This window comes from Taeniopygia guttata, chromosome 5 (assembly GCF_048771995.1).
Source record: "Taeniopygia guttata chromosome 5, bTaeGut7.mat, whole genome shotgun sequence".
Classification (NCBI taxonomy): domain Eukaryota; kingdom Metazoa; phylum Chordata; class Aves; order Passeriformes; family Estrildidae; genus Taeniopygia; species Taeniopygia guttata.
In genome coordinates, this window is record NC_133030.1 from 32,627,022 (window position 1) to 32,654,551 (window position 27,530).

A 27,530-nucleotide genomic window follows, 5' to 3' on the forward strand; every position below is an offset into this window, starting at 1 on the left:
GCTCTGCATTAGCTTTGCACCTGTCACCTCTACAGCATGAAATTTTATTACCTGTCACGCTATGTAGTTTCCTACTGGTACAGAAGACTCCCTGGGACTTGCACTGTCCCATTTCACAAGTTATTTTTTTCACCTGTGTTTTGGCTCAGACATTCCTTTGTGTTTTCAAACACATGCATTAGATGAGATGACTTGTCAATATGACAACTTATTTGAAGATTTCCCTAATGATTATCAAGAATTGTTGTGACAGATATTAAACATTTCTGCTTGAAACAGAGAATATTCTTGACAGGGCACAAGGAAGGAGAGGACATCCACATCTGAAACACCTTCAAACCATTACTCTGTGTCCCTGCATTCATTAGGCTGTGATCAAAATTTATAACACCATCGTCTTTTGAGCAGAACTGGAAGTGAAGTCACTTTAGAAAAATCTAATGTGACATTTACTGTAAAGTCTTCTTTCTATAAAGCATTTTCTTGCAGTCATTTGTTAAATGATACTACTACTAATTTTGTTCACAGTAGATTTGCTTTTACCCAAGCTGGCATTAAGCAGGAGCAGGGAGAGACTAGGATTCTGTGCCTGGATTCTGCCCATAACTTGTATTCTACCTCATATGATGATATATATCAGACTAAAATTGCATGAGAAATATTGGAGTTGGAGCAGTTTCTCCACTTTCCTCCCTCCACTCCAGATGTTCCACCTATAACAGTAGTAATTACATGCAAGCCTCACAAATACAAAAGATTTAAACCCTTTTTGGGATGGCAAACTTAAAATTGAAGCATACTAAATCCTTCAGTAAGATATCAGTATCCATTCTAAATATGAAGAGACTCTATCAAAGCTTTTATTTTAGGGATATCACAGAGTAATGCTGTTAAAACAGCAAGAGTGATTTTTAAGAGGTTTACCTGTCATTTAGGAGCTCTATGTCCAACAGTATGTCAAAAAGAAGAGGTAAAAAAATAAGAAACTAAAGACTTCTCATGTAGAAAAGCTCTCAAAAAATGCTGATTTAATAACTATTCAGATAAATCTTTCAAGCAAATGATGAAATAATATGAATTTCCTGAATTTTTCTCCTAAAGACAGAGATTCTTTCTTTCTCAGCTGTGAAATCACAGACTTATAGATAAAAATGCTGCTGGAAGCAACTAAATATTATACATGCCTCTGAGAAAAATAATAAGGGAATTGGAAAATAGGGAAAAGAATGCCGAGAAGGGGGAAATGCACTCATGTAAACAAAGATAAAAACAGAGGAAATTGAATTAATTACATACATGATCAAAATTCCTTAGCAAGTTTAATAAGAAAGTATTTCATAGAAGAAAAGCTGTCAAAAGGGAAGATGACTCTGTAAAACAGAGGTCCATGCTGCAGCAGATTTTGCTAGGGCTAAACTTTACACTTTAAACAATGGAATACAAAAAACAACAACAAATGATAATCAGACACAAAAACATCCTGACAATTAGACCTCTACAGATCAGATATGCAACTTATTTTTATCATTAGTTTCCAAAAAACCAAATGAATTCATAATCTATAAGCAAAGTAAATGAAATTAGAAGCTTTTTTCACTTGATCTTGTTATTAGGAGGCAACATTCAAAAGTACATTGGAATACCAACTTTAACTGGCCAGTTGTTTGTATAATTTTTTCACAAGTGACTCTGAGATTCAGACAAAAAATATAAGACCTAACAGCAGCAACAGTATCAGAAGGGTTCTTCCCTTCCTTAGTTTTGCATTTGTTTCTTGTGTTTGCAGTAACTCTGGAAATGGATATATCTTCCATTTCTACTCTACTACAGCTTGGCTTTTACGTGCTAAGAACATAAATATAGAAAATCTTGGCTTCTGGCCAGACCTAACTTCAGCTCCTGTTGCTTTCTTCTAGGATTTCAACTGAAAACTTTATCTAAGGGTTTTGGAATTGCTGGTTTTTATTTTGAATATTGAGTGATATATGCAATTTATGACAACAGAAATGATGGTGACAATCTCAGAAATCATTAAAATGCTCCCAAAATAAATATAACATTGGTTTCAAATGAAAGTACAGCTTTAGGCTAAGTCAGACTTGAGTGGTCAGTTCAAAATGTAATTTCACATATGATTAGTATGCAAAGGCATTTTTAAAATGCTTCTAACTACTCTTCAGAAACCCAGACATTCAGTGTGCTTCCCCACCTTTCCACAATCTCTGTGTTTACATCTATCACGTGGCTTTAAAGCAGCTAGACAAGCTATTTTTTTACCTAAACACCTCTGAGTGACTTGTATGCTGAAATTAGATATAGGAATAACCTCTAAGTTTGTCTTTGCAAATGCTACTCTAAAATTTTTTTTATGCTTGAATATCAGATCTGCAAATATGATTGAAGAGGATTTCCATGGCTGTTAGAAACCTGACTCATTACAACAATTGTAACACTCAACTGTGCTCCCTTAGTGCTTATGGTGCACAGGAAGTGGTACTCCCAGTAAAATGAAGTAAAATTTGCCCCATGAAAATTGTATTTTAAAAAGGAAATAGGAAAACAATCACCCAAATCTAAAGTATGAGAAGGAAGAAATATATACCCTGATACATTAGAAGAAAAAGTACAAATTTTAAAATTTTCCTTCTGAAAAGTATGTTTGCCAGTATTTTTACTACACCAGTAGATATTGCAGGCATATAAAATTTGTTTTTCAATGTCTGGATACATATTATACACACAAAATGCACATATACATGAGCACACACAAACACACATGGTTTAAGTTCAGTAACCCATAAAACAGACACTGAAGGCTTGTTCCTCTCTTCTACAAACATGCCATCTAAAGTGTCAAAATTGTACCCTTTGTAATATCTTTCTGGTAAGTCTGCATTTGTCCAAGTGCCACAGTACTCCATCAAATCAGTCATGTTAGTCCAAAAGTATGTACTGAAATATGCGTATGGGCAACACTCTGTTAGCTTTATTACATACTGAAATAACACCATGGAATAACACCATGAAATAACACCGTACTTCTTATCAAACTGATTTACACAGGCAGATTTGCCTTTTGAGTGAAACAGAACTGCAGGTGCATTTTGCTGTAGAGATATGGATTGGGCATGTGAGTGAGGAAGAATGACAGAAGACTTGCTAAGACTGAATCCTGATATCTGGTGCAGAAGATTCTTAGCTAAGTCAACAGTACTAAATTATTCTTTCAAACCTTACTGCAAAGTACACTCTGTGATTGGAGGATATTATCTCTATTCTATGAGTAAAGTAACTACCTCTGCAGAAGCTGCTTTGTTAGCAAGAAACAGAAAAAAGCAGAAAACCAAACATTTAAAAAGAACAGTTACTACCTTTGCTAAGGAAATAACTATCTCAAGACTCAGAGATGATTTTAATAGCTAAGATTCAAAAGAATCAACCTCTTCCATAACTGAAAGCAAAGCTGCAGGCACTTACTTAGACGGATATATTTGTTTGCTGCCTGGTGTTCAGCTAGCATCTGACAAGTAAAAAAAGGCCATAAAATATATTTGTAAAAAATCTAGAAAAACAAGAAGTTCTCTTGGGCCTTAAATTTCACTCACTACAAGAGAGATATTCCAAAGAAGAGCAATGAAGCTGTTTAAAGATCTGGGGCACGCATCTAATGAGGAGTGTCTAAGGGAACTGGAATTGTTCAGCGTGGAGAAAGGAGGTACAAGGGAGACCTTATCACTCTCTACAACCAGGAGGGTATAGCCAGGTGGGGATTGGGCTCTTCTCCCAAGTACCCTGTGACAGGATGAGCGGAAATGGCCTCAAGTTGCAGCATGGGAGATTTAGATTTGATATCAGGAAAAAATTCTTCTCTGAAAGGGCCATCAAGCATTGCAACAGGCTGTCCAGGGAAGTGATGGAGTTTCCATCCCTGGAGGTATTTAAAAGGCATGTAGGTGTGGCACCTGGGGACATGGTTTAGTTATGGACTTGGCAATGCTGGTTGGACTTAGTCTTTTCCAACCTAAATGATTCTATGATTTGAAAGTTGTTTGTCATTTATTACTTTCAAAATTATCTTCACAGACTCTCCATGCCTAGGAGAAACAGAACAGAAACAATTCCTGAAGGCAATGGAGTACATAGCTACAGTTTTGCACAATGACCTTAAGTTAAACTCTCCTTTTGATAGTGTTGACTTTACAACAAAGTTGACACTGTACCTATTAGATTAGGACAAAGCCAGAAAGAACAAACAAGCTTTACAGTCTTATTTTTTCAGAGGGGACTACCAGGGAAAGCATCTTGTCCACCGGTTGAAGCCATTGGTAACACAGGATGTAAGTTGTCATTGACAATAATGTTGGTAACAGTAGCTATTACTTTTGCTCCTGCAAGTGGTAAAAAGTTCCACCTACAGTATTTTGCTGAAGAAAACCCCTGCCAATCCCTCTACACAGAGATGACTCCCAGGAAGTAAGAGACTTTTTGTGGCTGTTTTTTTTTTTTCTTAGCTACACAAATCTAGAAACTGATCTCTGAATATAATAGTTTCATTTGAAAACTTTTCTATTTATGTTTTAAAGTTTAAAAATGTCTTTAAAATATAGAAAGCTCTAGTGATCCAGGAAATTTAGATACCACTCCTGGAAAGAAGAGCCTCATGAGTTTAGACTCAGTGAGAGTATCCAGAAGAGTTTGCCTTCCCTAAGATCACAACTGTGATGTCGCATTCCCTGTAAGAGTACTTCAAAGTCATCTGCATTTCCTGCAACCACCATGCAGGTTGGTTTAATTATTGCAAATCCATGCAGTGGCTGGCCCATTCATATACTTTCTGTCAAGCTAGTGATGTTTTGTATTGAATAGTGCTTTAAGGAAAACTGGGCTTGAAATTACCTGTTCTGTAATAGTAACCTTTTAGTCCCTGATTGGGACCTTGTCATCTGCTTATCTGTTTTTCTTTTCCTTTTTATTTTTACTTTCAATTACCCACTGGGATGACCTGAACAACTCCCTGTCAAACCAAGTCTATCAGTTGGTTTGATACCCCAACAGAAAAGCAAGGAAGACTATTCAAAGCCTCTAGGTCTCAATACATTGAGGAAATACATTATGCTGAGAAACTCAAGCCATGGATAGCAGTCACTGCCCAGTCTTGCAAAGGACAGAAAGTTGAACACTTCAATCACTTATCCCAGAGCTCTCAAGAGATGCCACTTCACTACCACTGGGAAACAAGTAGCAATTGGCTATCAGATGAACAGAAAGACTGATCAGTAGGGTCTGATTGCTACTCTGTGGCAATCAAAGCAAAGATCACTAAAATTAAAAAAAAAAATTCTTCCACATATTTCTGGAAATATTGAGCAATATGAAGCAGTGGGGCCTTTCTCAAAAGACTCAGAATATGACAAAAATTGATACTATAAAACAATTTTGGCATGGAAAATAATCTCTGAGAGAAACTTCCTTCTCCCTTTATTTGACCAGAAAAAAAGTATAGCTGCTGTAAAACTCTCTCCCATTATGTATTTTAAGTCTAGTGCTTGGAAGGATACGGCAGCAATAAATTCAATTTTCAACAGGAGATAGATTATCTGTTTCAACAAACAGAATGCAAAACAAATTAAACATCATTACATTTTTTTTTTCAAAAGATTCATCCTAATATTAGAATACTTATTTCTTTCTATAATGAAAAGGGTGAACTACTTTCTTCAAGATGTGCCTTGTCACAACACTGTGACATTTGTAATGAGTGACATTTTCTCTGGCATTTCTTTTTCCCATGGATGCCATAAAGTGCATCACATGAATATGAAGTGACATCTTTACTAACATGTGGTACTTACTTATCACCCACAATTCCCAAGTTGATTGTTGGATAGCCGTGCTCTTGGATTGTAGCTAGGAGAGTTGAACGGTTGCTGTCCCGAATCTTTCCTGGCAAGAGGTCATCCTCAGGGTTCAGCAGCTATAAAACCAGAAACACTCTCAGTCAGTCTCCTTGGAATACTGTGCTTTACACAAGTGAGAATTTTTTCTTCAGGTTGGACAGGATATTTTTAGACACATATCATGAAATATATGTATAAAGTGATTTAGTGAATTTAAATTAATAAGATATGTAATGTGCTTGTTTAGTCCAATCCTCCATCTTGTTTAGTTTTTTCTACTGGTTCATGTCTGCAAAACATTTTTACTCCTTATGAATACATGGCTTCTAACCTCAGACATTAGCAATCAAACCAAAAACTTTTAAGTTTTCAAGTTATTGTTCTTTTTAAATGGTTTTAACGGAATCTCATTGATGTTGTTAACCAGATTTAAAGAAATTAATGAACATTTTCAAGTTCGTCATTTGCTTACCAAAAGATACCTTTTAAATACAACAGTCTGCTTCAAATTAATAGGCAGAAACCTTATGCTTAATTCTTATATCAATTACTGATTTGGATTAAAAACTTCCTCTCAAGATAGTCTATTGTGGCAATTACCTCACATGTGTTACATATTTTGGAAGCTAAACCACAAAACATACATATGTAAATGTATGTTTTATATATATTAGTAATGCCAATGTAGGACACAAAAAGACAATACAATATTGACAGGAGGTAAATAATAATACTACTAATAAGAATGTATCTGTCAAAATCACAGCATTAGGTAGTAAGGTAAGAATAATGAGAAGTGGAGCATGGTAAATGTTATGCTTTGGCTTGCAGCTCTGTTTCTGTGAAGATTGTCATAGGATGTTAAAGAATGTTTCAACATTTTACAAAAGAGAATGCCTACATCAGTAAAGGACCCTTTAATGACATGAAAGAATCTTCAATCATATGGAAGTTACTAATCAGAAAATCACCACCTATAATCCTTGTTGCTCTATGGATTTATTCCTCAGTTAGTAGTTTGGTTTCTGCATGCCACACCCTGTTTATGCTATGAAATCTGGCAATAATCTGTACCCTAGATGACAAATTTCAACCTACTAAAAGTTTTCAAAATCTTTCAAAATTGAACATATTCCAGCTGTATGAGAATACAGATACTGATTTAATATTTGTGGCTAGGTTTCAAAAAGTTTGTCTTAAAGGACAGTTAAAACTTCATGCTGTCTCAACCCACATGTTCTTTAGGTTTTGCTCTTCCTATTCTTTCTCTGTCCTGCTGCTGGAAGAAGTGAGCGGGTACAGTTGCTGTCCTGGGCCAACACACAACATATGTAAAGTTAGTAAATTAACTTAATCTTAAACCTGATTTTTCTGATACAGTTAAAGCAATTATAAAGCTGGTCTGCTAGTCTACCAACAGGAGAGTGTCTGGATTTCAATATGTGCTACTATAAGAAAGAATATTGAGGCACAATACTGCAACAAGGCATTTGGTAGAACTATTCAGTTTCCCAAGATAGCTTGTCTGCCATTTGTGTTATAGACAGAGAAGGTGTTGCTTAAAATAAATTACACTTCAGTCATGACTGGCAACATGAATTACAACCCCAACTACTCCACAGGCTCTCCCTTGCTGGCAGGAGGAAAATAGGTGGGACATGGTTGGATACATTACCAAAATTTTGGCAAAGAGAGTGAGAAAGCCCCTAAGGGAGAAAACACAAGCAGATTATTATGGGTTAATGCCTCACAAAAATAGCTCATGTCAGCATGAATTGCCATCAAAAGTGAGTCTGCTTGGGAGTTGGGTGGAAATCACTATCCAAAACATTGCCTCAAAAAAAATTCAGACTATAATTCTAAACAAACTTTTCTTACCTCGTTCCCTGTTGACATTACTGCAACCACTGGAAATTTGTTAACTTCTACTTCAGTTACTCCAACAGTTGCTAAGAGACCAATCTCAGATGGACCCATGTGGGTTCCTTTAGCCAGCACACATTCACCTCTTTTAATGTCATGTCCTATGGGTCTGAAAATCAGGACAGAAAAACAACATGAAAGAGAAACAGAATGAGATTCAAAGTACCTTTCCTTCACTGGTCCTGCTCCAGGTCAGAAGTGTCCATGGACGCTCCTTAGCCTGTCAAAATGTCAGCAGCACTCATGATTGGAAAATTACTTTGAAATTCATCAGCCCTTCAATTTCTAACAGAGATATTTTAATAAATACAGACCTGATATCTTGGCCTGGTCGAGCTTGCACCAGGATTCGAACTTCTAGTTCTTCAGTGCCCTACAAACACAAGGACATCACATATGGTCAGCTGAACTATTCAAATAAGATTGATATATAATTTCTCAGAAGTCTACAGAGCACTCATTACACTGAGACATTATGGCTTAAGCATCATATTGTTCTCCCGATTTGTCAAGGTTGTAACACAATGTGTGCTAAAACTGAACAGCATTTTATATAATACTCTTTATAATGAGCTCACTAGGGGAGGACCAGCACTCACTGAATATGTAGTTTTAGCTTTCCTTTTTTTTTTTTTTTTTTAAATGATACCTGTGTTTATATAGCTTTCCTATTTACATAATTGATCTGGTAGACTGAGTGGATTCTTTCTATTCCTCTCAGCCAACTTGATCCGGTCAAACCATTTCAAAGATGGCACTTCAAACAAGCCATTAGTCTGTGGTAGACAGTAGGCCATTACATTAGCAGAAAGGTAGAAAGAAGCTATGTGCTGCTGCTGGTTCAGGATTTTCATGTAGATTCCTGTAGTGGATACTCCTACTTGAGAGCCTTGTATGAATCAGAAAGGGCCTCATTCATCTTCTTTATTTACTGTGAACAAGACACAGTGGCCTGAAGAGTCTGATGCACTTCCTTGTGCAGAATGTCAATAGTTTGGTGATTCATTCAATGCCAATAAATGGCACATGACCTCTATCATTAATATTTAATTTTAAGCCCTGGGTTGATGATATATACAAATGAGTTGATGATATATACACTCAGATTTGAGATAGTGCCAGCCTGTCAGTAGCACTAAATCTAAACTTAGACTGGAAAAAATTCTGGTTTTACCTTAGGACGTAGTGCCACCACATTTGCAATGTGGTAGTCCTCTCAAGATGACACGGGCAATGGCGACAAAAAACTTGCTCAGTAAAGCTAATGGAATGATTAAAAAGCAATGAAGGCAATGGTGTATTTTTCAGGAAGATATAATCTATAAATATACACCTGCAACCTTAAAGCAGAATTGATAATTTCAATAATTTCCCTGCTAGGAAGAAGGACAGCATAGACAGCTTGCTGATTTCATCAGATGTAAAAATCTATGCATTTAATAAAATTAATAAGGCATGAGGAAGGATACTGAGAGTGAGTTTCAGTTTTTGCAGTCTTTATCAGTTTTGAACGCTAGAATTCACCTGCTCACAGCCCAGCTGCAATCACAATGCTGACACTGAGCTGTAGCAAAGTGGAACAGCTTGCCAGAACAGCAGCAGTAGAGCAAAGGCTGATTTGAGCACAGAACGTAGTTCATTACAAAGCTGAACTTGGAAGTTGTGTCAATAAGAGACAACTTCTTGCCTTGAAGTCTCTCAGATGACAGCAAACATGATGGTTGTGCCTTGAAATCACAGAAGCAAACACAGCAACATAAAGGAAGTCTAAGATGGACTCTTTGGAATAAAGTTGTCTACAGAGAGCTCTTCTGCTTCATAAAAAGCTATTTCACCATGTTGAGACAACTGTGCATACAGAATTAGTACTACAGTATTAATATTTTTTCCTGTGGTTCTTTTTCTGTGTTTTCTTTCTGTGTTCTTATTTGCAGTATTTGTAGGGTATTCCACTAGTATGATTTAAAGGCAGACTGGAAAATCTGTTCAAAACCAGGTTTATTTTGGAGGAATATGCACCTTATCAATTTCTTGGTTTTCAGAGGTCTTAAATTCAGTAATGTTCTCATTTTAAAGGAGCACAAATGACTTTAAAAAATCTTAGTTGTAGTTTAAAAAAGCATTTACTTCCCCTCTTTCATAACAAAACCTCATTTTCTAAACAGATTTATTGGAAGGTATTTGTACAAAAAAGTATTCTCCAAAATCCACCAAATTCACTTTTGCTGAAACAAGACCAAATCTGATAATACTGAACTGTCTTCATAGCACAGTTGAAAAGAACCCAAGCCATCCCATGGATTTTTCAGCACTTAAAACAGTTCACTATCCCACAGAAAATCATATTCAGCTTTAATTACATCAGCAGTAATTCTGATGTAATTAATTCTAATAATACAGTAATTCTGTATTATTCTGAGATCAACACGTAATTAAAAAAAAACATTTCCCCTTCTTATCTGGTGAGATTTCCACTAGTCTGTGTTTTAAAATGTGAATACAGTAGGCATTTGAATAGGACTGTAGGCATGGATTTCCAAGAAGCATTTGCCTTTCACCCAAATCATGCTCCCAAGCATTTTAGAGCCAGCATTCTGATGAAATATCAGTCAGAACAGAAGGGTCTGTGGTATTGTTTTCACAGCCTGGAAAAGTGAGAATTGCCACTAGGAACTGATGCAAAAATCCTCAAACTTCTGAGATTATGGAAGAGCTTTTCTGTATGACTGCCTTTCATATTTACAGGATTGTATCATGCGCCATTTACTGCTGCACACAAAAGAAAAACATGTTTTTAAACTTGTGACTCACATCATCTGATTCCCTGATGAGCTCTGTATCTTCCACTTGCACCACTGCATCAGCACCACATGGAATTGGAGCACCAGTTGTAACACGCATTACCTGACCAGGCATCACAGTCTGAGTTGGCTGAAAAATAAAAAATCAGAATTAATATCTTTTTGGAAAAAAATCAAGCCACTGGAACTTTACGCAAGTAATCTATCTAAAAGACCAGAATTCATATTTTCAGCATGACTCTTGATATACTGTGAGCAATATCAAGAGGTACAATAAACTCCAATTCACACCTGGTTTTATTTATATGGCCGCATATTAGGTGGCTTCGGTTTTTTCTCCCTATATTTCTATCACTTTCAGAAGAAGGAATATACTAATACTCAGAAAAATATTTGGCACAGAAAAATAACTGGCCTAAAAAATTAACTGTTAGATGGAAACTTCCATGAACAAAAATCTAGCAGTTCCCAGTACATAAATATTTTTGCAGAGCACTCTGGCTGCCAGGGCTGAAATGTTTTGGTTGGATTTTTGTTCTGTTTTGTTTTACCAGCACACTATTTATGAAAAACCAACATATAATAGTAATGTAACCAACTGTTTAATTTTTAGGTAGATTTTCTAACACTGAGACAGCTCAATAGTAGTTCACAGAGAATATCTATTGAGGGTCAATTTAGAATAACCTAAAATTGATAATATTATACAAATCTATAAAGTCACAGAACACTAAAACGTTTCAGCAGAAGCAGTATAAAGAACAGAAAAATACCAGAACAACATGATAAAACAAATGATATGGTTTTAATAACACTTCTCACCAGGCAGACTATTTTAATAAACATTTGTCAAAATCCAGAGTAAAACTGTAATTTGACCATAACTATTTAAGAAATAAATAACTAAAATAATCCTAAAAAAATGAAATTAGAAGACGCTGATATGATGACTGAGATTTCATTGCTGGCTCCTCCCAGCACTGCAGGAAGCCTGGCTTATTTAGGTTTCACTGTTATAAGTGAACATGTGCTACAGAGAGATCTATGCAGCTGTGATCAGAGCTACATATTCTGTACGTGTCACACGTAGAACTCATGTGCACATTGACTCTGTACTCCATATGCAGTGCTGGAATACATCCAGGACTTCTCAAACTGTAATAAGCACACATTTGACAGCAACCCACAGGTTGCAGGCAGTACCTTTCAGGACTATTACCTGCTCCTGCCCAGCAGGAATTTACTCCATGACTTTTGTCAGGAGGGTGACAGACACAGCCAGACTCTAGACCAGTGGTCAGCACTGTAGCTGCATAAAGCTGTTTGCCTTGCCCATTCTTCTACTCCACTTCAGCCCTGTCATAACCTCTGAAAGGTGAGTTCTACTTTGAAATGAGTGTATTTCACACACCGGGGACAGAAGCCCTAGGAAAAAAACTCTGGGGATGTTTTTTGTCTGGCTTACCACAGTATCACAGTGACCTTTGTATTCCAAGAACTGAGCCTAGAACTGACTTAATCTTAACCCTTTTCTACAGGTAATGGAAATCTAATATCCTTGGAGAAGAACATAAATAAGACCCACACTTGCCATATGTCACAGTTAGTGTATTTTTAGGGCAAGATTCATGCCATCATAATGTAGGTATCTAAACCAGATGCCATTAAAAAAAACCACTTTTAAGAAAATGGCATTTATTCCTCACCACACTATTCAAGGAGTTGTGGATGGATAGCAGAAATACTGCCATTTATACTAAAGCTGCTTAAAAGGGAAAATAATGCTATCTACTATGTAATTTTGATTTTTACGAAAAGAAATGTTACAAAAGGCAAAGCTTATGCCTTGGATTACGTATTTTGCATACCATTGTAGATATAATCTAAAGATTACAAATAGGTAATATTATTTTGAACTTACTAAGTATTCTTGTCTTTAATTACAAATTTCAGAGGAAAAATGTATTGCATAAAAAATTTCTGTCTATTAAAATGCATCACAGAGAATACAAAATGTCTACTACTGCCACAAATCAGAGCCTATGGTGAAAAAATGTGATGTAACTAACCATGTTTTTGGAGTTTATTGTTAGATGAGTTAATTTTTTGAGATGCAATGATGTGATACATTTAAACAAATTCATGATACAATTGCTTTTAGAACTGGTTATCTTGTGCATATATTTAATTTCATTTTTGTCTGCTGAGAATTTGATCAGATTAACTTTATGAACAAAAGCCAACCATCAGATTTATTTGTGAATCTCCAGGGCTGTGTTCCTCTATGACAGATCTTTTGGAGAAAAAGAAATGATTGCTTCTTGGAAAATATATTAATGTGCAAAAATTTCAAAGAAGCTCTTCTAAAGGCCTTTGAGATCTCACTTTTACCTGCAATGGGGCAATACTGGTTTCTGTCCTTTGCCTTCATTACTGATAACCTACTCAATTTTAGTCACGGAATAAAACCCAGAAATAATTTACTAAGCACAGCTCCTATCTCAGGCATTTTCTCCTGCACATGATTATACCTCTCCTGTGTGATTCAGAATCATCCATGCTCCTTTCTGTAAAAAGGCACAAGTTAATGGAATAATGGAAAATGCCTGCTTCTCATTCTAATAGTGTAGCTGGTTAGTTGCAGTGCCTCTTACCTTTAGGAAGTCTTGCAGGTAATGCTATGGTCTATGTAAGTCTACAGAAGGAAAACCATGTTTCCTATGGCTGAGTGTGTTACACACAGGCCATTGTGGGTGGCTCGTGACCAGTAATCTCAAGTGTGCCCTAACCTTCCCAAAGCAGGGTAATGTCTGAAAGCTTTCCCTGATATACAATAAAAGGGTTAACATAAACATGACCATATGGAGATGAAAATCAGAAAACACACAAAAATTGATACAGAAATGTCCAACTTGGCTATATGGCCTCTCTGCAATTCAGTACCATCGTCTTCCTTGCTACTAGCATTTATGTAACCTTTTTCCCTACAGGAGGAGCCAAATCTAAATCTATTTTGAACTCCCTGCTGTGAATCATTCTGTTAATTGGTCTGTAACATGAAAAGCAGAATGTTGCTGCTGGGAGGGACTGAAGGGTGAAATGAGACTGAGGAGCCTTCCAAGGCTATAAATAATTTATTGGGAAGGAGATGAACCTGAAGATGTGCTTGCCCCAAAAAAACACTTTGACCAATTATTCTGAGGTCAACAGTCTTGTTTTTCTAACTTGCCACTGGTATTTTCAGAAATAGTCTCTCCCTGCATGCCTGCTTCCCACCCAGTTTTTGCTCCTTGCCAGAGAGCTTTCCTATTCCCCGTAATCTGGGAGGACAGACTGTCCCTGTAGAGAGACATTTGTGAGCTCTTGAACTTTGTAGGAGGGAAGCAGCTTCCATTTGCCCTTTTATCTTTTGTACAAACCTGCTGAACTGATTAGGACACTGAAACACTTCAGACCTCTAATGGGAAATACTCCCTATTAGAGACAACTTCAACAGTACTGCTTTTAAGCAACACTGTGCTGTGATATTTAAGTAGCAAAATGATAATATTGATGACAGGAGAATAGTGATAGGAGTGAAAATTCAGCAGGTTGCTCTGCTGGTTCTTGCTATTTTATAGTGATCATAAAAAGGGTTGTAAAAATAGTTGTCTTTGAATCTTTTGGATTCTGGACCAATGCTTGAAAATGCAGTCAGGAGGGCTAAAAGTATAAGGCAGGTTTAAAAACTGCTGAATTCATTTTCTTTTGTTTTTTTTTAGAATTTAAAGTAATTTTACATATTTTGTGCAACTGACCCATTAATCTAAGTTCACATGAATATCAGTACTGAGAAGATGTCTATTATACCCAAGTGTAATTCATAATGATGGATGGGACCAGAAGCAAAAACAATTTTTACAGTTCCTCCTATCATGATTAGCCAAATTAAATGTCTATTACACATTTAGAGACAGTTCCAGTCCATTTAAAAAAATTGAATAATCTTGCAACTAGTAATACTTCTAAAACCTGATACAACTTTTGAAATATGTCAATTTTATTAGGACTTTTTTGTTTAGCAGTCAAAATTGACATACTATAAAATCCTCATTAAAATTGATAGATTCCTTGTTTTGCCTGTTACTTTTCCCTTTCTCCATCATTTCCCATACAATACACAGAATTATAAATCAGGACTTAAAATAGCTGGAGAAACATTTTGGACTAACTCATGAACACAGCTTCTTGAACACAGCTGCCAGATATGATTAAATGGATGGAATAATAGTAGTTGAACATAACTGATTTTTTTCTCCCGTTACCTCAGTATGAGTACAGAAATTTAATGAAATACGCTCTTGAATTTGAGAACAGATCACAAAATGCATCTATTAATGAATATTTATAGAGCACAGCAGGTCACAAACAGCTCAACTTGCTTTTAAAATCAATCTGTGTATCAGCTAAGGTGCACAAACACTATTCTCACAAACCAGCCTCAAATCAGGCTGCTGCCACGCTTCCTCAAGATTGTTCTGATTGTTACCTATCTGTAAAAGCTTAATAAAAAATTTACACACTTCATTTTGCAGCTATCAGTGTGAAAAATGGAAGCATCTTATGAAAACAGTCATTGGGCTGACATCCTTAAAAATCTGTCAGCAGGAGGAGGTTAAATCATTCTTTTCTCTGCTTATGAATTGTTGTGCCACTAGAAATCTCATGTCCTCAAACATTGGACCAGGGCAGAACGTTACTGCATGCACTCCTATCAGACATGTCAGCACAATGCTCGGAAGTATTTTGGGATATCCTTGTTAGCTCCTTATGTAACTGTACTACCTCACTTTCTGAAATCATGTCCCAAGGCACATAGCAGGAGGGTCAATACAGCTGTGTCCTACTTCACACCACATCCAAGACTACTGATTTTGGAGCACTAGCAAGGCTTGTAAAAACACGAAGCAAAATCTTACAGAAGAAAAATACATTAAAAAAAGAGAAAAGAAATTGTTCTCACCTGCTCACCAGCCTGGGATTCCCCTATGATGAATCGATCTCCTGGGCCATCAGCAGCTGTTAAGAGGGACAACATAAATGGTAAACACTGAACCAAAACAAATTATGGCGTTATAAATAACGAAGAGGAGAAGAGCAAAGATGATCTAAAGTTCAGTTCTTCAGTGTTAGCATGACTAATGTTATAGAAGTTCTGCAAACATTTTACCTTTTAGGTCTGTTTGAGGTGTGTTTATTATTTTAAAAAACACAAATACTCCAGAAAAAAATACTCTAGAAAACAGATTATTTTTAACTGAAATTTTCTGGGCTGTATGAGGTCACGTAAATGAAGACTAGAAGGAATTACATTAATAACAAAGATTTAAGGGTGTTCATGACAGTATTGCAATACTGAAAATTAGGAATCAGATATCACTGATTTAAAAAGTCTTCAGGACTTCCAATTTAGCAAATCTGCATTTTTACAGGGACAACAAAGACAAAATTACTAATGGTATTTAAACTCCTGCCTGCCTCAAAGGTCTTTCAGCAAGTTGCATTAGTGGTGTTATAGGGTTTACCATGGTGTAAAGCATGTGTAAAGCACAAGCAGCTCGGCCTTTCCAAGCACAGCAGTCATGTTGCCTAGAGTGCTCCAACAAACTAGGCTCAAAAAACCACATTTAAATCTGCATTATTATTAATTTTAAATCTGTAGCTGTCAAAAGTTGATTTCCTAGATATGAAATCTAATCAGTGACAACCTTTATCTTAATAACTTGGGTTTTACTTCAGGAGCCCTGAATATACACCTAGATAACCTTGTATGGAGAAGAACTACTTTCAGGAAGGATGTCCACTCAGTCTATGATTTATCACATTTGTACTCATGCATTGGCTCATGCATTCTCTATGGTACTTGGCCATGTTTGAAAACTAATAATTAATTTAGCTTTAAAAGTCTATCAAACAGACTAATCTATGAGCTGTAGAGTGAACTCAAAAAAGTAGAAAAGGAGTCTTCAACTAGATATCCTTGAATAATGCATGCAATACTACTGAAAAGAGTTGTTAGACCTGCACTGAAAAAAAAAATGCTCTTGTATGGTCCAGTAAAAGAAGAGAAGGAAATCTCTAATAGATAAATTATTTTAAACCTGATGCTACTGCATCAGGCTTAAAATAATTTAAAATGCTTAAAAATGCTACTGAATTAGATTTTATTCCCCTACTAATAATAATATGGAGACAATGTTTATAGATGACACACAACTGATATAAAATGTGAAAAGAACAGCAGTTTGAGCAGACGTTATGCCAATGAAAGCTAATCCTTAATTTTTTGTAAGAAGTATCCATTAATGTAGTCAATATTATCTCTACCTAAAAGCTTTTTTTTTTCCATATCCTAAGATAACAGGTTCAGAAGAATAATAAGAATATAACAAAACAGTATAGAATAGAATAGAATAGAATAGAATAGAATAGAATAGAATAGAATAGAATAGAATAGAATAGAATAGAATAGAATAGAATAGAATAGAATAGAATAGAATAGAATAGAGCTGCCTGATCAATTCAGGGCTAACCAAAATGTAAAGCAAATTATTAAAGGCATTGTCCAAATGCCTTTGACACAGAGACAAGCTTGGGGCATCAACCCACTCTCCAGGAAGTCTGTTCCAGTGTCTGCCCACTCTCTTGGTAAAGCAATATTTCCTGATGTCAAAGCTAAACCTTCTCTGGCACAGCTTTCAACCATTCCACACATAATGTCACTGGACACTCTGTGCCCTTCCCCTCCACAGAGAGCTGTAGGGAGTCATGAGGTCACCTCTCAACATACTTTTCCTCAAACAAGACAAACCCAAATCCTCAGCTGCTTCTCACAGGACATTCCTTCCAGCCGTTTCACCAGCTCTAGTGTCATTCTCTGAACGCCTTCAAATATATCAGTGCTACTCTGCTTAAACTCACCACCAAAATTAGGCTTTGTGTGTTGGTTCTGACAGAAGTTGCTGAAAATGGCATTCATGATCACTCTGATCATTCTGCACGTTTACTGAGATTGTACTCGTGCTTTGCCTTACCCTGCAGCAATCAGGTTGCAAGACAGCATTGGCTTGATCCCGAGGCCCTTGTCACTCAGCATTCTACTCAGAGCCCACTCTCTTAGCTTTTCTCAGTGTTACATTACCTGCATTTCTCTGGCTACGTATGCACTCCCAGATCAAGTTACTAGTCATTTTGGTCTGCCTGTTCTCATGCACACTCATCTTGTGGACCTGAAACTTTACTTATATATCGAATGTATCGGGAAGCTACTGGGTTACATCTTTTGCCTGGGTCTCCAGGCAGTCTGTTTCATGGGCAGTTGCTTTCCATGGTTTCAACCGCCAGCAACACAAAAGATATTTTAATGTCCCTAGAAGAAAGTTGGTTGTACAAATTTCAACATGGTGTTATAATGATTCAACCGCTACCACAATTAAATCACTACTAGTATAATGTTCAATTCTGTATATTTTAAATTTCCTTCAAAGACATATGAGGTGAGCATCATTATTCTTGCTTTACAAAGGGAAAAACTGATGCACAGAGAAGCAACTGGCTCAAAGTGACGTGGCACCTAGTGGCAAAGCAGAGTGTAAATTCAGGTTTCTTGGGAAATCATATTTGCCGCTTGAAATGAACACAGACATATGACTAATTTTATTCATATATGGCAGCTGCAGTCTTTTTAAAGTAAGAATCTCTTCTTTTGAGGTGTCTCCATAAGAGAACATTATGATAAGTTCTTAGAAAATTCTCTGATGTAATCAATATCTGTAACGGTTCAAAAACGTAAAATATATATAAAAAAGTCCTCATTAAATCTACAACAGAGGAATGGAAGATGAATCCATAATTCAGAAACAGATGTTCTGTTATTGTCCTGAATTTTAAATGTTTCCAATAAATGCATGAGTAACTGAAGTGCACATCTAGGAGCACACATGGATGTACATTTGCTTGTGTGCACCAGCATCCACTTAAAAGATTTGCAGGAAGGCTTTGTGGCCTTCCGTCAAGACAGTGCATTTTATATCACTGTGACCTCAGCAACGATGTGTATCAAATCTAAACCAAAATAACCCCTGCTGGATCCAAAACAGGTGAATTAACATGTTATAAAGTAGCAGACACTATACTACATGTCCACAAAGTGAGTGTTTACCTCTGACAGCATAACCATCTTTTACTGATGCTGGAAATGGTGGTAGATTATCTTTTGCATAAACATCTTGAGCAAGGACTCGTCCCATTCCATCTAGAATAAAGAGAAAAGACCATGTTCTGTGTCATTACAGTGAGTGAAAAGGGGAAACAAAGTTAACAGCTGTGCCCTCCAATAGATGAAATGCATGTGTTTGGGACATATCGATCTCTCAGGCTTTTGATTTTTGACCCTACACACAGGAAAAAAGACTGGAGTGTGAAAGTTATGATAAAGGATTTGTTTAAGTCTGTGCTCCTGGTTATGGTGAAATTGTTGACAGTAGATTTGAATGTCAAGTATCCCGACCCAAAGGTGATAGCTCTGATTACGGACAAGACAGAAAAACAAGTATTTGTTTCTTCAGGATGAGTTTTTCCTGTAAGAGCTCTCAAATATATGTATTTTCTTTATTTTACTTTATTTGACTTTTTATTAAATTCCCTTTTAAAAAACTTGTAAAATTACATTTCAAAAGTGAATCTTATGTACAGAAGGTGAGAGGTGATGAATTGAGAACATTAACAATGGACCAGTTTTCATAAATTGACAAAGAAGTTTTGCAATAGATCAGCTTCACCTAATTGCTGAGAGCATTTCTGCTTAATGGAGAGTGAGTGCACATAAGTGGCAGAATTATTTATATAAATTTACAGTGTTCTAGTTCTAAATATTTTAATAGGTGTTTCAAACATACTCTTTTTCTTCACTTAGCAACTAGGAGTGATGAGCTGTAATTTGGCTCAGTCTCCCTATAGAGACTGACATGAATTACTTCACCCTCAGTCAAGTGGCTGGTACTTTTATGGCACCAGCAAGAGCTTTATTTTTTGAGTATGATATGGAACGAGATGGAAAATATGTATCTTGGCCCTTGATATAGTGTGAGAGAGAAAGCAGATTTATTACATGTGTGATTAGATGTACTGGGAAGGGACACATGGCTCAGAACTATTGAGACTGGCTTGATTCCAGTATGTCTAAGGAAAAGAAGGGAAGCCCTGCTCATAATAGAGCCCAGTGCTCCTAGGCTGCATTGTGGCACTAGGAGGCAATATCCAGCTGAAAGTACAATGGAGTGAGAGGATGCATGATTATTTCTGCCAGGAGAATTTGCATGGATATGTGCTTTAGAGATGATGGTCTTTGAGACATGCCAAAAAAGACAACTGCATAAAATGTGTTTTGTATTTTACAGGCAAATCTGCATGTTTTGTATTTTACAGCAAATCTGCATATTTTGTATTTTACAGGGAAATCTGCATGGTTCTGGATCGACTGGGAAGGCAAAAGAGCTACTGCTGCACACTAAATGGGCAGGTTTTGTTTAAAAAGTTCACCTACTTGATTTCAGCTCCAGTGAAGTGGCATTATAATGACGATTGTATTTTACTTGTTAACACAAACGGATTTAGTTAACAATTATTTATTGTAACTATAACGACATTGTGCTCACATTCATATGAGTAACTTCATCTTTCAGTCTGAAGTTACTATTCATGCTGCATGGCTGAAATAAATATTGCCATGAAAATTGTATTGCTGCTGAAACCTGTTAAAGCAACTAGAAAAGCACTTTTGTAATGGCCATTAATGCACCTGTGCAAACCTGCATATCAGTGCCCATGATACACAATACAGAAGTTACTAGAAAGCTCACAGAAGCTTGTACACTTATACTTAGTAAAAGAATGCAGACACAGACATTTAAATTATAGCACAGAAAAGGCAGCTATCAAAGGCCTAGCAAAAACACCCGTTGTTCATAGATGCACGAAATCTCATACAAAAGTCATACTTCCAATTTTAGCAGGCATGTGCCTTCATTTTGCTTCTTGTGTGCATGCAAAATCACACCAATTAGAGCAAAGTTGAACAGTATGTTCTTGGCATACTGCCATGCAATATTTGAAAGGAATAAATGGCTAGCCAGTAACGGGAATGAGTTTCATTACAAGAAGAAAAATGTAAGAATTATTTGCTGAAGCAGCCTTAGGCATTTAAAATGAAGCAAGTCAGAAACTAGAGGATACTCATGAGTACCTCTGCACTCTCTTTTAAGAAAATATCCTAAAAATACAGTTTGACCCTATTTTGATTAATTGTAATTCAGAAAGATGTTCTGAATTATTTTAATGTCATCAAACTGCCCCTTGTGATGCTCATAGCTTTCTGATACAAAATGGAGAATTACATTAAACTCACTTTTCAAATGTGGGTATTTGCATGGCTTGGATGGTGAACCGGTACAGTACCGTGAAGAACTTTGATTTCTCTGGGGCACAGCAATAAGACATCTTGTACTAGGAAGTGATTGATTTTGTAAATACTACCCTGGTAGCACTTCAGTGTGATATGAAAAGTCAATGCTACCAAATCAATGAGTTAGGCTCTTGGACTAGACAAGAATAAATGTGTTGCTCTCTGGCTCATAAAATATAGATTGCTTCTACATTATAATTTTATTATCAGTTAAACGTCTGTATCCTCTTAGTTTCAGAAGAATAATCATAATCATGTTGTCTAAAAACTTAACCTTATGTGCCCACAGAGCTATACTCAGGTAACTGCATTTATTTGGAATAAAAGCCTAATTGGGGGCTTCATACCAGATACTGATGATGGCGGGTGAGAAATATGCTTCAGATGCCTTGGGTTTATGACACTTCCATAAAGTGCTTTAGGACAGTCATATTTTTTTTAAATATGAAAAAGGTTAAATTATCTATATCGTTACTGAGCAAGACAGCAATGTGAAAGTCATGTTTCAAAGGATGACTTTGATAATCCTCTCCCTTATGTTAGGAGAGAAGAGGTAGATCTGTGAGACTACAGCATACCTTGACCAAGCAAGAATAAAATCAGGACTGCACTGAGTATTTTTACAGAATAACATTCAGTAGCTTTATTCACGAATATGAATAATATGAAATATGTTTAGTTTTAACTAAATCAGGTTAAATTAATTAGGCAATTAGCACTCCTAGAAGTTTGCACATTTCATTTTCCTTGGTGAGAAACCGTGCTCCTGAAAGATAGTTTTCTGAAGCTCACTTGTAATTCAAGACACAAAATCACAAAGAAAACAAACGCAGCATAATAGGGCTTTTCTAAATACAGTTTCAGATCCGAAGAACTAAATTTTTGCAATTTTCTGAAATTTTATGTATATTAACAAAAAAAATGAACCCATAACTAATTGAAAAACTGGTTCTTGATTCATTGCTTTCTTCAAAATTAACATCTTTTATCCAACACATAAGTGTGTGCCCATGGACACACACATGCAGACACATATGCCTATACAAAATAATTCTACGTATTTGTCTGTATAACATTATTGTGATCATTTAAGAACTTCTGAAAATGCATTTCCATCTTGAGATTTGTATCTGTAGATTAAGAGAATTGAATTTGCAGTATCACAGACACAGACATATCCTTTAGGCTTTCTCTTATAAGCTCAATCCTGAAATTTAATACTATATATTTGGAAAATGTACAGTGCTAAATTAAGTTTATATTACTTGAAAAATAAATTGCAAGATAAAATTTTGCACTACAGTGCAAAAATATGAAGGAATTGTTGGTAAAATTATGTGAACATTAAATCAAAAATCTGTCTCTGAACCTGCTAATGTTACCGTCCATCTGATGCTTGTGTTTTGGGTGAGAGGGAAGAGGGTCAAAACTACAGTGATTCAGCAGACTCAGTTCCTTACATTTGAAAGAATAAGAGTGCCAGGAATAATAATGCATACATTCTGGACTTAGGATCAAAACTTATTTTATTCAAAGAAGAATAATAACCCTACAGTACCTTAAATGTATCTGACTTACCAAAATAAATATACTATGTGCTGATCAGGGAGGCAGATGCCAGTCTTTCATCCTTTATTTCAGAAGTTCAGGGTTGCATACAAAGCATTTATTTGGACTAAATGTACCCAGCACTGGAGCTCCCTTCACAAAGGCTGTCTTACAAAATACATTTAACTGACAGCTACTCAAAAAGGCCCAATAGTTATGCTCAGGCATTTATGCCTTAGTGCCTTCTAATCTGCACACCATTATGAAAGTGCAGGGTGTATTATGCATATTGCTTGTTGATCCAGTATTGGTGCTGTTCTGAATGCAGGATATGGAGCATTTTCTCAGAATCCTGCTGCCAAGGCATAGGGGAGCACTGAACTCTGCTTAGAGTCACTAAATGCACAGATAAGTCAATATAAAGACATCTTGAAGGCTTCTGTTAGTACAAAGATTTGGCAAAGAGCATGAAAACTCTGAATTGCATTTATAAGACAAAGAGGAAAATTCTGGAATGACTAGTAGGCTAACTAGAAACTGGAAAAAGAGACTGAGATAAACTGCTAAAGATACAGACATGGAAAAAAGTGATCTGGAATCAATAATCACTTTGTTTTGATCATTAATCTCAGATGGAAAAGGGGCTTAGTGAGAATCTTCCACAGTAAGGCAACACAGGGAACCAGTCACAGTACAGTTTGCAGCTACTTGGCATCTAGAAAAGTCCACTGAGGCACATTCAGGTTGAGTAGAATATGTTTGCTGCTCATAATACATACAGGAAAAAAATTAATTAATGTATTTTATTAGCATTCCATTACAGATTCCTTCAGGGAGCACCACTGAGTTCAACTGAGGTTCTCCTACCTTTGAAAGGTTTCCTCTATGACTAAAGCAGTAGAAACTGCTGGAGAAAGCACTGTTTCAGACACCTCACAACATTAAAAAAAGATCAAGAAGGTTGCCAAATAGGGAAGAAATCACCCTCAGGCTCACAAAGAATCCAATTTAATATACCTCTGTAATTGATGATTTCTGTTCCAAGCACTGGGGTCATCTCCAGAACTGTGATGAAGGCCTTGTCCATAGATGTCAATGGGAATGGAGACATGCGATGTCTTCTTGCTACCTTGGTGATGTCAACAGCACTGTGACCTGCAATGAGAAAGAACAAATTCATGTGTGCTATGTTGAGCACATTTGTGTAGGGATGTTCATTTAAACCATTTCACTGAAACTAATCAGCACTTTGGAGCAAATTAAAATAGTTAGTTATCCCTATTGAGCTTTCATGTCTGACACTGGGAGGACACTGTATTCAACTAGAATCAACTAGACACTGTATTCAACCAGAATCAAGGGACTGTATATCCTTATCTGTAGTGAAGAACATACCAGAAGTCTTGATGAGCATGAAAAGATTGGTTAAGCTACAACAGAAACCCTTCCAGGTAATGCAGTATTTTACACTGAGGATGATAATCTGAGACTAATTCACTTCTATGAACTCAAGACAATTCACTCCATTCTGTTCTGCACAAACACATCTCAACATGCTCTGTGCTGTGCACAGATGAAGCGCAACAATGGACACTGTGCCAGTGAGCCTTACAATTCAAGAGTGAGATGGGAGTCCAAAGGTCTGAAAGGAAGATAGAGAGAGCACAACGAAATCACTGGGCAGCCAAGCCTGCAGACAGTGTCTCCAGCTAGTGGACATCCTACCCATTGTCAAGATTTTGTTGTCACCATAGCAAAGTTTTGTTTAAATGTATGATTTCAGTGAAGGCAGTAGGACAACTTAAGGAAAGCTTGCTTTTCCCAAGTGTGAGGGACGGGTAGGGAGAAAATATGACAGAAGTTGTTCGAAAATGAAACCAACAGTGTGCTTGATTTCATGATACTTACTGAGAGATTAAACAAGGGGACAACAAACTTTGAAGGATTTTGCAAGTGAAGATAAGCTACTGAAGAGAGAACTTTTGCAGGAATACATAAACAAGAGCAACAGACATAAACTGAAAGATTCAGACAATTACAATTGCAGAATATCTTGAAAGGATTTACATAGAACAAGAAGGTATTTATGAGAGCCAAAGTGGATGAAGTTCTATATATGATATGTAATGATATTCCTAAGTAACATAAACTACAGTACAGTAAGCATTAAATAATAGAAACTAATTTTTAATGACATGATTTTGCTTTGCAGTCACTACATAAATATCTCATTTGTTATTGCACATGCCTTCAGATTCTGAAAAAAAAAAAGATTATTGCTTCAAGTGTAGTCTTCTAATAAAAAGCAAGTAAAAAACAGCACAACAATCACACAGTCTAAATCCTTCTTTCAGAAGAGGAGGTTTCTTAATTAATCTATATATACAATACTTGTTCCGCACTAACACATGCTTACCTTTTTATGTGAGAGATTGTTCACTAATTATTTTTTGCTATTAACACAGTAGCTACCTGTCAGAGGAAGAAGCAGAGACAAGTAAAACTGCCCACCTAATTCTTCCAAGAATGATTCTGGAAGAAATTATTTGAACAATCTCTTTGTACGTATTTAGAAGATAGCATCATGAAAAAAGCAGGCACTGTGAATTTTTCAAACACAAATAATTTTTAATTGTCTTGTTTTCCTTAAGATAGCAGGTAGCATTCTGAGGAAGAGAGAAACAGCTGATGAGACACTTTCTAACTATATTAAGACTTCACAAACTCTTAAACCTAATTTCCTCATAAGAAAACCAGGGACAAATGATCCAAATTAAACTATTGTAAGATAAAAGTGTAGCATGGAAAAACTGTGTTCCTGGTTTTAACAACAGGGATCTCCCTGGCAAGCTCAAATTTCCAGTTATCATGCCTGTTTTTTGTTGACAACATCATTAAAGAGGAAAAGGAAAGCATTTGTGAAATACAGTCAGACTTCCCACACCCTCCTATGCTAGAGAAAGAAACCCTGTTTTAGTAGCACTGTAATTCCTGAAGGTCCAGCAGATTCCACACAATATATACTAAAAACATTTTCCTGATGCTTTACATTGGAAAATATTTAGGAAAATGCTAAGAAAAAACATGTCACAGCAATGAAAGCTGAGGGAATTGTGTGGCAGTGAACAGCCCTTATGCTCTTGCCACTAGATGCTTTTACTGCTTCTAGCAGTAATTTCACTGCTACTTAAAACTCACTGTTAGCTACTTCAGGAACTCACATTTCACCTCTTGAAACCTTAAAAAGTGATAGAATTCACAGGTTTTGAATGCTTTGACTGCTCCCCAGAGAACAACCTTCAGATTTGCAAGTCTGTCCCTAATGCATGTCATTTGTTTAAGTCAAAGGTACTGTTAAAATCTTCTGAGAAATGCATTCTCCAAAATAGACTTCTTGAAAATAGATGAAATTCCCTAATCTCTGACATATTTTTTCCAACACCAAAGGTAACACCCATTATTTCTGCAAGAAAAGTCAAGGAAATAGAGCCCCTCCAGGTTTAACACTAGCATGAATAACCCTAATGAAGAAAGGAAGAAAGATGCTGGTGTAACTACTAACCTTTCTGTCTACAAATGCTAACACTTCTACTAGAGGTATCACAGATTTAAATAGACCCAGAGACAAACAAATGATTTTTTTAAATTGTAAAACTACAAAATGGTACTTTAATTACAAGCAAATGACATTAAATAACTCCTCAGACTTTACCAAGTTATCTTTCACTAATGTGAAATGTCAGCTCTAAAAATAACTACTTACATTAAGCTGCATTTTGTATGACAAAATAATCCTCTAGATTTGAAGCAGCTAATTCAATTGCTTGCATAAGGTAGAAAATTCTTGACAACCTGCTCTTTTACCACCAAAACAACTTTCTAGTCCTGTCATTATACATGTATATATATATGTATATATATACACACACACATATGGTGGATCAAATTTTAGACTAGAAAAGATTCCCACAACACAAAGAAAAAGAATTGTGCAAATTAAACTAGACATCATTTGGATCAAATGTGAACTCTTACCCTTTGCATTTTTTGGTTTGATTCTATGCAATCCAACAATCAAATTCATGTTCAAGTATGAAAATAAAAATTATCTATATTCAAGTTGAGAATTTCCATTTTCATTGTCTTTGAGTGTTAATTCTTGCCCATAAAACCTGCACACACACATGATAATTTACAACAAAACATCACAAACAACACAGACCTCCATGTCATTAGAAATACAGCTTGGAAGAATAAATCAAAAGGTGACTCTCCATTAATACAGGAACACTATGTACTATTTACAGTTTTACCCGTGGACTGGATTTCACTGTCTTAAGTTACTAAATTTCTGCTGCAAAATTAGTCCCATCTCTGATCTGACTATCATTTACTGTCTTCTGAGTAGTCCTAGTTTCTCAATAGATCTAAGAAGTTTCTGCACTTACTTGCTCTGAGGATGTTCTCCTTGCTGCTGCACCTAGACTGGACCTGCAGAGAGAGCACAGAGTCTATGAGCTACAGAAGTTAACAAGAATGCAAAATACAGAGATAAAATGGGCAAGCTCCTGGGATCTAAGACAGAGGCTATACATATTTTCAGCAACATTCTTACATATTTTGCATGAGATAAGTATATTTAAGCAGATGGTCAGAATCTGATACAGGCAATTTGATTCCACACCCCTCCCATAAGAAACACGATGGTCTAAGGACAGTAAATGAGTAAAATCAAAGAACAGTTCTTAAAATTATGTGTTAAGAATCAGTTTTCAACAGAAAATCCACATTTTCTTATACAGCTGTAATTACAGTAGCTCTGAATCTAGGTCCTGTTTGATGATTAGACAGAATACTAAC

At 36.2% G+C, this 27,530-nt stretch overlaps 1 protein-coding gene across 29 annotated transcripts in view; it reads right to left on the bottom strand.

Annotated features, from left to right (window-relative positions):
• GPHN (gephyrin) overlaps nt 1–27,530 on the bottom strand; it is a 269,956-nt gene that overhangs the window by 22,326 nt on the left and 220,100 nt on the right. For all 29 annotated transcript variants that reach the window (XM_030275515.4, XM_032748478.3, XM_030275514.4 and 26 more), the window contains 8 exons: nt 27,119–27,161; nt 23,688–23,825; nt 18,822–18,914; nt 15,624–15,679; nt 10,632–10,751; nt 8,135–8,193; nt 7,776–7,929; nt 5,853–5,974 (listed from right to left, as the gene is read on the bottom strand). In XM_030275515.4, coding sequence (XP_030131375.2) covers nt 5,853–5,974; nt 7,776–7,929; nt 8,135–8,193; nt 10,632–10,751; nt 15,624–15,679; nt 18,822–18,914; nt 23,688–23,825; nt 27,119–27,161 — 785 coding nt within the window. The remainder of the gene's footprint in view (nt 1–5,852; nt 5,975–7,775; nt 7,930–8,134; nt 8,194–10,631; nt 10,752–15,623; nt 15,680–18,821; nt 18,915–23,687; nt 23,826–27,118; nt 27,162–27,530) is intronic.